Genomic DNA, 10,084 nt, shown 5'->3' with positions numbered 1-10,084 from the left:
CTTTGTAGCTGGGAGGAGGAGAAGGAGGCGACACCATCCTGTTTGTCCCACCAGCTTGTTTTTTAGGGCCGAGCCTGTTTTGGAGGAATTGTTCGTCCGGGGTCCGTCCCTGCGAGAACTACACGTCCCCTCTGTTCGCCTTGAAAGCCGGGGGGGCACGGAGGGCCATTTGCATGCGAATGGGGCGCTGAGGCCCGGCGGAGCTGCGGGCCCGTCAAAGGGCTGCGGGGCCGCCGCCTTTTCTGGCGGCACCTGCTCCGGCGCAGCGGTGCGGGAAGCCGGGACCGCCGAGGCCGGGCGGCTACCCCGCGGACTCGGAGAAAGCAAGCGAAGGAGTCTTCCGCCAGCAGCACAGACCCCCTCCCCGACCCCTTTCCTCAGCCTTGAAAAAAAAAAAAAAAAAAAAAAAAGGCAAGCTCCACCGCGTGTAGCGATTTGCTCCTCCTGCCGGCTTCCCTGCCAGCTCCCAGGTGAAGGCCCTGTCCGCGCAGGGTGCAGACGGCCGGCGTAAAGCGCGGAAGGAGCGAGTGCCCGGGCGGTTTCCTCGCCATGTGCCTCTGAGGACGGTTTTCCTCTGAGGGGACCCGAGGGAAGGGCGGCGGGCTGGCTCGCAGGGGAAGTCGCCCGGCTCCCCGGGTTTGCTGCGGAGAAGCCAAGAGAAACAAACACCGGGTCGCCGGCACCTGCTCGTCCCATCTCACTGGCCGGGGACAGCGCCAGGACGCGCTTGGCCCCTCGCCCCGGGCCGCCGCCCCAGCGGCCAGAGGCCGGACCGACCGCAAGCAGCCTCCCTCCTCGAGGAGCCCGGCACCGCCGCGCTCACGGCTACAGCCGCCTTCTCCCTCCTCGCAAAACCTTTCCCCGCTTGATTTTAGCCGCGGCTCCGAGGGGCCCCTAAGCCGGGCTCGGTACCCCGCGCTGGAGCGGCGCGGCGGCCCAGCGCATCTCCCCCGGCCGGGCCCGGGGAAAGCGAGTTAATCGGTCCCTCGTGAAAGGGATGCGCCTTGCCCGAAGGGTACGTACGCGGTGCCGCTGGGATCTTTTCCCTTTCTAAAAAGAAATTAAACGGGACTCTACTTCCTTGTCCTCTGAGGGACGCGGGACACGCAAAGAGGCCCTCCAGCTGCAGACTGCAACTGGAGCCCAGCAGAGATCTTGGGTCCAGTCTTTCCTCTGATTGAAAATCATTAATTTAACCCTGAATTGCTACAAACAAAACAGAAAAGCATCACTTTTCTATCCACGAGAATACTTAAAACCGAGGCGACGAGGTACTTCGATATGTAAAAGCATGTAACCACACGACTTTCCCCGTCTCACTCCAAAGAGCACTAAAAGGCATCCCTCCTATTTTTTCCCTTTTTTTTTTTTACGAAAACTTGCGTAATTTATCCCTGAATCTACTAAATTGTTATAAATAGTCATACTTGAAAAGCGCCTCCCTCATTTGGAAAACGCATGAAATTCCTAGTCCACAACAAGCAACCACATGCCTACTCTTAAAACCTGTGATTCTCTTTTCATGCCTAAGCTCTGAATATTTGAGGCAAGCTTTTTGGTTAAAAAAAAATAATTTTAGTCTATGAAACAGGTATCTATCGACCTCATGCGCGTTAAGACGGTAATTCAGAATCAGGAAGGCTGCTTTCACGGTTTGCTTCATACACTTACGTATCGTTACTTCAATAGCTCGTGCACTTAATCAGCTCGTCACACGAGGATATTCCAATGCTCATTTTATACTATATGTATCGAAAAGTAGAAACACATGTCCCTATCATCACAGAAACATAAGTGTCTAGAGCAAGTCTCTCTAAAGTTCAGTACGTGCCCCTTACTAGTAGTATTTTCCTTTGGGCCTCTTGGAAACCAAACTGTGATGCAGTTGTGATTTAGACAACACCCAAAAGCATAAAAATAGTTTAAAACTGGATTTTTAATCAATCCCCTGATTGGTGCCTTACAGAACTGGGCTTTACTCCTGCGAGAGAGACCTATTTCTATTTATTCCCTCTTTTGTCCTTGCTCTTTCTTTTTTTTTTTTTTTTTCTTTTTGTGTGTGTGTATGTGTGTCTATGTCTTTCATTCTCTGCTAGGGTTAGCAATGGTTTGACTGAAAAGATCATATTCTGATCTTCCTCGCGGTCAAATCCAGACATAACAAATTTCAAGCTGTAAAATTCTTTGGCTACTGTGCTATTAATCCCGAAGAAAAAAATATCAGTGTCCCAAAGAAGGGAGAAGTATTAAGGGGGGAAGGGTCTGAAGCCAATTGTTTGGCTGGGCTCCTTTGGTCTTTGGGTTTGGTTTTTTCTTTCTTTTTTCTTTTTTTTTTTTTTGAAAATTAAAGATTTTATTTTTGAAAATGTGTAAAAATTTTACATTAAAATGGTACAATAATACTTGCCAGTAATTTTTAACAATATTCCTCGTAAAGAATACGCATAAAGTACAAAATAAAAAACTCCGTAAGTCTATTATAATACAAAACACAGGTTAAAATAAGAAATGATAATCTTGACTTTCTTCTGTGTAAACATGTTAATCTTTTCTCTTCTTTTATAAAAGTACATGAGACAAGTGTACTAAAATGAAAAAGTATTGCTTTGCTGTCCTCCCTCAAGCCTTTTTTTTTTTTTTCCTGTACATTACTGTTTTCAAGCTCCTAGACCTGAGAATCTCTGAACTTTAACGGTTTAGAGACTTTATTTATCACCATTTTTTTTTTTTTCTGTTTAAGGAGTAAGGAGTAACTTTCCAATAGCATGACCGCCTGCCCGTGCAGCATCTAGACCTGGCTTTGCAGAAATACGGGTCCCGGGTGTCCCGCCAGTCGCGGCGGAATCCCCCCGAGCAACACCGCGCGATCCCCACGCAAAGCCCACAGCCGTCCGCCAGGCATCCGAGCAGCGGAGAAAGGAGATACCCCAGATCCTACCTTCGGAAAGACTCCCAAAACCCTTAACAGTTAGAGATCCGGGCCGCGAAGCCGGGGGCGGCGGGCAGGGCGGCGGCGGGAGGCAGGCCGCCCCCGGCGCTCCCCAGCGAGCGAGCCAGCCCCGGCGCCGCGGCCGACTGCGAGGCGCAGCTGCTGCCCGCGCCGGGCCCGGGCCCGGGCCCGGGGCCGGGGCCGGGGCCGGGGCCGGGGCCGGGCCCCCCCCCGATGATGCTCTCGATGGAGAAGGGCGAGCGGGCCAGCGCCGCGCCGCTGCCGGGCTTGGCGGCGTGCAGCGAGGCCGCCAGCGCCGGGCCCAGCGGGTGCGCGTAGCCGAAGGGCGTCCGTGCCAGCTCCGCCGCCGGCAGCAAGGGGCCCGGCGGCGCGGCGGCGGCGGCGGCGGCGGCGGCGGCGGCGGCGGCGGCAGCGGTGGGGGGCAGCGTCGCGCCGGGGGCGCTGCCGGGGGCGGCGGGGGGCTGGCGGGGCGGCGGGGAGGGGTGGTGGAAGGCGAAGAGGGCGGAGTGGGGGTGGTAGGGCTGGAGCTGGAGGCCGTAGCCGCAGCCGTAGGGTCCGTAGGCGCAGGGCGGCTGCTGCGGGGGCTGGGGCGGGGGCTGCGGGAGGAAGGCGGCGGGGTCCACGGCGCGCAGCAGCAGCTCGGGCGCCGGGAGCTGCTGTCGCTTGAAGCGCTTTCGGCGGCGCAGGAAGCTCCCGTTGTCGAACATGTCGGCGGACTCGGGGTCCAGCGTCCAGTAGTTGCCCTTGCCCGGGTTGCCGGGCTCCCGGGGGATCTTGACGAAGCAGTCGTTGAGGGAGAGGTTGTGGCGGATGCTGTTCTGCCAGGCGGGGAACTTCTCCCGGTAGTAGGGAAAGCGCCCGCTGATGAACTCGCAGATCTCGCTCAGCGTCAGCCGCTTCTTGGGGCTCTGCAGGATGGCCATGGTGATGAGGGCGATGTAGGAGTAGGGCGGCTTCACCAGGCTGTTCTTGCCGCCGCCCGCCCCGCCGCCGCCGCCTCCGCCGCCGCCGCCGCCTCCGCCCGCCCCGCCGCCCGCCGCCGCCTTCTGCGGGCCGCCCCGCGAGGGGGGCCGAGAGCCGCCGGCACCGTCCCCGCCGCCCGCCCCGCCGCCGCCGCCGCTGCCGCCGCCGCCGCCGCCGCCGCCGCCGCCACCGCCACCGCCGCCGCCTCCGCCTCCGCCGCGCACGGGAGACCGCGGCAGCAGGGCGTCGTCGTGGAGGTCGCCCACATCCTCCTCGTCGTCTTCCTCCTCCTCCTCCTCCTCCTCCTCCTCGGCGTAGGAACGGCGGCGGCGGGGCTGCGGCTCCTCGTCGTCCTCCTCGTCGTCCTCCTCGCCCACCACATCGATGTCGGTCTCCTCAGCCAGCGCCGATGCCTCGGACATCTCCGAGCTCAGGGTCATGGCGCGGCGGCGGGGCAGCGCATCGGTGGCGGCCGGCGCGGCGCGGCGGGCGGGCGGGCGCCCTCCCTGCCGCCGCCAGGCCTCCGCGCCGCTCCGCGGAGAGCAGCCCCTCCGCCGCCGCCGCCGCCGCCGCCGCCGCCGCCGCGGGCAGGCGGGCCGCTCCGAGCCGCGCCGGCCCCCAGCGCCGCCGCCGCGCCGCGGGAGCGCTCCCGCCGCCCGCTCGGAGGCGGCGGCGGCGGCGGCTGTTTTGGGTTTTGTTTCGGGGTATTTTTTGCTGCTTTTTGGATTTCTCTCGCGCTCTCGCCCTCTCTCTTTTTTCCCCCCTCCCCTCCCCCTTTTGGGGGGTCTTTGGGTTTGGTTTTTTTTTTGGTCGGGGTCGGGGCCGGGGCCGGGGGGGCGGGGGGGCTGTGCCGCCGCGCCTGGAAGTCGGTTCCCCCTTCTTTCTCCTCACCTCAGCCCCCAGACATTAATGGATGCGGGGCAGGAGGCAGCGCGACTAGTCCTGGGAGGAGGAGAGGGGAGGAGGCAGGCGAGGAGGGAGGGCGGAGCGGGCGGCGTGCCGGCCCTTAGGAAAGACGGTGAAAAGGCTGGGGCCGAGTCCCAGGGAGGGCGGCCTTCCTCCCCGCCTTATAGCGAGGGGGCCATCACATGGCTCCCAGCGTCAGAGCGCGGCGGGGCGAGCGGCGGCCCCGGGCGGCGCCGTGTCTGACCCCCCCCCTCCCCACAGGCGGGGCGCCTCGCCGCCCGCCCCGGCCCCCCGCCCTCGCCCCGCCAGGAGGGGCTCGGGGGGGGCCGCGGGGCGACCGGGGCTGTCTTTAGTGGAAAAGGAGGGAAATAAAGAATACCCCACACACACATCCCGGGGGGGTGGAGTGCAAGTCTGTCCCAAAGTGCTGGAGCGTCTTCCCAGGAGCCGTCCAGAGGGTGCCGGGAGCTCTGCGTCTTCCTGGGCTGCCCCCAGGGACGGAGTCTTGCTTCCCGTGGGAAGGAGGGGAGGGGAAAAAAAAAACCCCAAAACCAAAAAACAGGCCGGAGAGGGAGGTGGTGAGTTAATATACTTCAGACTTCTGTCCGCGGGATGATTTAGAGACATCTCTCCGCCTTCCTCTTCTCCCTCCAGAGTTTGATTCATTTAAGAATGAAATCAAGTATCTCTCGACGTCGGCCTCGCAAGCTCTCAGAGAACCGCCTCCAGAGCACACTGCTAATCTCACAGTTTATTTGTAAGGCTATTGTTTTTAAAGGGAGAGAAGCAGCTCCCTCCATTATGGGAAACACTAGCAGAGAATTAGCGTTACGTCTTTCATATGCAAAGGAACGTATGCAAACGCGAATTCTGCTCTAAGTGTAGGAGCAACACCCCCGAGAAAGCGACACAAAGGATTGCTTCCTAATTAAGTCCCACCGTTCCCAGTTTCAGGTGATACATGCGAGGACAGCAGAAGAGCAGGGACCCCCTTTATGCGAGGGCTGGCAAGGGAAGAAAAAACCCCGAACTTGGACATAAATAAAATCACCGTGGTCTTAAAAAGAAAAGCTTTGAAAATTCCCATTGCTCCCAGTTCTGGCCGGATAACCCACGATCAGGATCCGATTGGGATGGGAGGAGTAGGAGAGCATTTCGTACTCCTGCAGAAATCGTCGTGAGAAGGGCGGACTGATGCCTAGCGTCCTTACTGCTCAAATCTCTCTTCTCAAACAACTCACACATACCATTTTATTGAAATACGTTTTCGATATATTGCCCTAATCCAAAACTACAAGCCACTTTGTTTCAAACCCAGTTCCATGGATTTACAACATAATCCTTTCTACTATTTCTAAATAATCCTATTTACGTTTTGTTCACTAGTAAGGCGCCTGCACGAGAATACCACCAAAAGTTACAAAAGAGAAGAAAAAAAAAAAAAGAAAAAGAACCCCCAAACACAGTAATTGACTACTATTTTTTCCTGTAGGAAGATTGATAATGTCACTCGAGATTTACAGTTCACAGGAAGTAAAATGCCTCTTTGAATTAGTTTTGGGCTAGTTACTAGAAGGAAGGCAGAAAGAGGACTTTTCCTTTCCGAGAGGTTTCTCCTCTTTACAAAGAGCTAGTATTTTTCCTTTTTACTCGCTTTTGTTCCTTTTATTCTTGCTCTTCTCCTGGTACTTTCTGATGTGCCTGAACTTTTAAAACGACCTTAAAAGCAAAACCCACGCTCTTCAATAGGCAGACCGGTGGCGTTTAAAAATTTATGGGGAAGAACCGCTGCAGTGACAAACCAGGAGAGCCGCGGTCCCCTGCTAACACCCAGGCAGGACGCACCGGTGTTTCACGGAGCGTGTGACACCGGCGGCTTTTCGGCAGCACCGGCTCCCCGGGAGCACCGCGGTCCCGGCGTGCCGGGAGGGCCCCGGCTAGGGCGCGGGTCCTCCTCGACCTGGCCGGCCGGGGTGGCCTCGGGGGAGGCCGGGACCCCCCCCGGCTGACTTGGGCAATTGCAAGCCCTCGTCTCTCGCCGCCTGGGCGGGGGCCGAGGGGCTTGCTTATCGGGGGTCAGCTGAGCCAGCCCCCAGCGCTGACAGTTAAGACCTGGTGTTACTGCAGAGCCTGGCGACCGCGACTTGTCGTCTCTGTCGCAACGTCCGCTGGCTCCCGTCGCCACCCGGCAGGTGCCTTCTCGAAAGGGCAAGAAAGGAAGGAAGGCAGGCGAACAGCGGCGGCACAGCCGTCAGCGGCGTTTCCCCAGCCGGGACCCCGGGGCCGCCGGGTTTGCCCTGTCCCCCGCCCCGCGGCCGGCCCCGCTCCCGCTCCCGCTCCCCCCCGCTCCGCTCCGCTGCCGGCGGTGCCCTGCGCGGGCGGGGGATGCCACCTACCGGCAAGGAGCGCCGGGCGGAGGCGGCTCCGCCGGCTACGAGACGCCGTGTGCCGGGGCCGGGTGTCCGGCGTGGGCCCCCTGCCCAGAGCGGGCAGGGCAGGGCAGGACCCCTCCGGGGACGGAGCGGGACCCCGAGACCCCAAGGAAAAGCAGCGGTATGGGGGGACCTGGGAAACCCTTCTTCGTGGAACGGCTGGAACTTCCCCGACCGCCTTCCCACCACTCCCCGCCCCGGGGCTCTGCCGCCCCGCAGTCCTCCTCGAGGCAGCGGGGCTGCCCCCCTCTTGGGGCACGCACCCACCCGCGAAAGGGCCACCCCGGGCCCAGGGCCTCGGGGGCTGTCTTCCGTGTTTCCCTGCTGCTTGTGAATGGTGTAATATAACATGCATCTAAACCCATGGTAGCACAGAAGCGAGCACTGAAATGCAGGTACGCAGGCAGGGTTTATCTTTTTATTGCTTGGGCTTATTAATAATCATTATAAATTATAATTATATATTACACACACAACTGCTGCACACATATACAGAACACCCTGCATTTTGTCAATGCGGTGCATGCATGCGATGGAAGCGCTCTGGTAATCCATACAAGCAGTTCTCATGGCTCCTGCTCTTCACCCGAGCCTGGCAGCAAGGCTGGGCCCCTGGTGTCCACAGCTCCTGCAGGGCAGCAAGGACAGGAGCTTGCCCCTATAGCCTTGTCCCGCAGACCCAAACCTGAGAAAGTGTTCGGTGCTTTGGCAGCTCTCTGCTGCTGGAGGTGGCCAGAACAGGGGCATCCTGGCTCACATAGTGTGCCTAGGGACACTGGGCAGGAGCCGGACTGGGTGGGCCTGCCATCGCTTCCCTTTGATGTCTCCCTTGTTGTGGGGGACAGTGTCCCATGGGACCCCCACAGCAACCCAGACCACACACCTTTCCACAGCTGGGGAGCCTGTGCCCAAGCAGGGCACCCAGGACCCCACACCGGGACAGGGGATAAATGAACCTACAGACCTTTCCTGGCCCTTTATTCAAAACCAAACAGCACCCTGAGGACCATTTAGGGCACTTTCAAACAGCCACACTGGCACACTGGCTGAGGTGCTCTGGGTTTTGTGGAGCTGACCCTGACCATGCAGAAGGATGCCAGAGCCTTCTTCATCACCACACGGGTTAGGTGGCTGGTGGCGGTGTGCACCCCTGGGTGATTTGTTGAGTGTTTGGCTAGGTGCACCCTGTGGAAAGCAAGGTAGAGCCTGGCCACCAGCTACACGTGCTGGAGCCGAAGAGCCTTCCCCGAGCCTCCTGCACCTTGCAAGACACCAAAGGCTGCACTTCTTTTGGCATAGCCTTGTACATCTCCATGCCCAGATCCGAGTCTTACCTGCAGAACTGGACTTTCTGTTACTGAAGTAAAGCCATTTCTTGAGTAATTTATGCTTTCTCTCAATGTAGTTCCTTGGGCCAAAGATTGGACTGGATTCTGAGCTGCTTGTGTTACGGAAAGAATAAATCCTCCAGTAATGACCTTGCAACAGGATGGTGGTATCCGTGACAGGGACCATTGCAGCGATAGCGGCAGTCTCCAATGCTCAGTATCACAGTGACCACCATTTTAGCTCCACTATTCTGTGGGTTTATCCCCCTCTTCCCTTGCCGTGTAGTTTTAGGGGAAGGTAACACTTCCCTTAAGCCTTCTGCAGAGGCTGGGATTACAAGCAGTGTCTGTGTGACCAGGCCAAAAAGCAATGCCTTGGTGAGGGGTGGCAGCAGCCACCTGCAAAGCTGAAGAAAAATCTGGGGCTTCCTGCCACGCATACTGCTGAAAAAGAATTTGTCACCCTTGGAGATGATGCTAATCCCCCTCCCTTACTCCCCAGCCCCCCTTGTAAAACTTTGTATTTTTCTTCTTGACCCAGTTCATGGTTTTGGGTTTTTTGTTTGGTTTTTTTTTTTCTTTCCCTCCTTTGTTCTATAATCCTTGCAGGGCAGATACATTTGCTGTGACAGGTGAAAGTCACTTCCTTTAAGGCCCTTTTGGGCCTTTAATTTCTGTAAAATGTGATTAAATGTTCTCAGGACCCTTCTGCGTGTCTCATCTAATGGAACACAAAGAGATTTTGTACCAGGTTAGACCAGGACCCGTCTAGCAGCATAAGCTGACTTCAACATCAGCCGATATCAGATGTTTAGGGAAGGATATAGGAACAGGACAAGTGTGTAAAATTGATTCTTAGCTGCCAGAAATTTAGGTTTCAGGGTTTTTTTAAAGACAGAGGTAACATCTGGATTTAATAGCCTGTGATGGAATTTCTTCTGTGAATTTGCCCAGTCACTTTTTGAAATAATGTACATTTACACCACTGAACATGTTCTGCGGTGAAATGTCCCCCGGCTCTAACCACGCGTGGTGTAAAGCGTCTCTTTTTGTTTGCTTTAAGCCAGTCACCTGCTCATTTAATCCGATGTGCTCTCATTTTTGTACTAGAAGAGGCAAGCAACAACTGTTGTTAACCACCCTCTCTCTCTCTGCCGTTCATGACTTTGTAGATTTTATCATAATTTTTTTCATTGGTCAGTTCTTTTTCAGGCTGAGAGTTTCTGCTTCGGAATCACTGGATTAGAATGGAAGTAATTCAGTACCCCTGACAATCCTTGCCATCCTCTCCACCTTTTCTCGTTCAGCTCAGGCTGATTACTATTGCAATAATCCTTCAGAACAGCATGCGATGCTTAAATTTGCTTTTCCTGTTTCCATTTCAACTTCTTATTTCTACTTTTTTAAGCCAGTGTCTATTCCCAATGCTAGTCAAGGGATATCTGACTTTCAACGTGGAGTACTGGCCATCAGAGCTCATACAGCAGGGTACTCATCACATGAAC

General features: G+C 56.7%; 1 protein-coding gene across 1 annotated transcript; it reads right to left on the bottom strand.

Annotated features, from left to right (window-relative positions):
* Nucleotides 1-2,302: 2,302 nt before the first annotated feature.
* FOXD1 (forkhead box D1) lies at nucleotides 2,303-4,464 on the bottom strand. The gene has a single exon (XM_069775766.1). The coding sequence runs from the start codon at nucleotides 4,351-4,353 to the stop codon at nucleotides 2,962-2,964; it is 1,392 nt and encodes a 463-aa protein (XP_069631867.1). The 5' UTR covers nucleotides 4,354-4,464; the 3' UTR covers nucleotides 2,303-2,961.
* Between the last annotated feature and the right edge of the window lie 5,620 nt (nucleotides 4,465-10,084).

The sequence above is a fragment of the Haliaeetus albicilla genome, chromosome Z, assembly GCF_947461875.1.
Source record: "Haliaeetus albicilla chromosome Z, bHalAlb1.1, whole genome shotgun sequence".
Classification (NCBI taxonomy): Eukaryota; Metazoa; Chordata; class Aves; order Accipitriformes; family Accipitridae; genus Haliaeetus; species Haliaeetus albicilla.
This window is presented reverse-complemented; position numbering and strand designations above follow the sequence as displayed.

Coding starts and splice junctions, on each gene's coding strand:
- FOXD1 (XM_069775766.1), bottom strand. CDS start 4,353: ATGACCCTGAGCTCGGAGATGTCCGAGGCATCGGCGCTGGCTGAGGAG.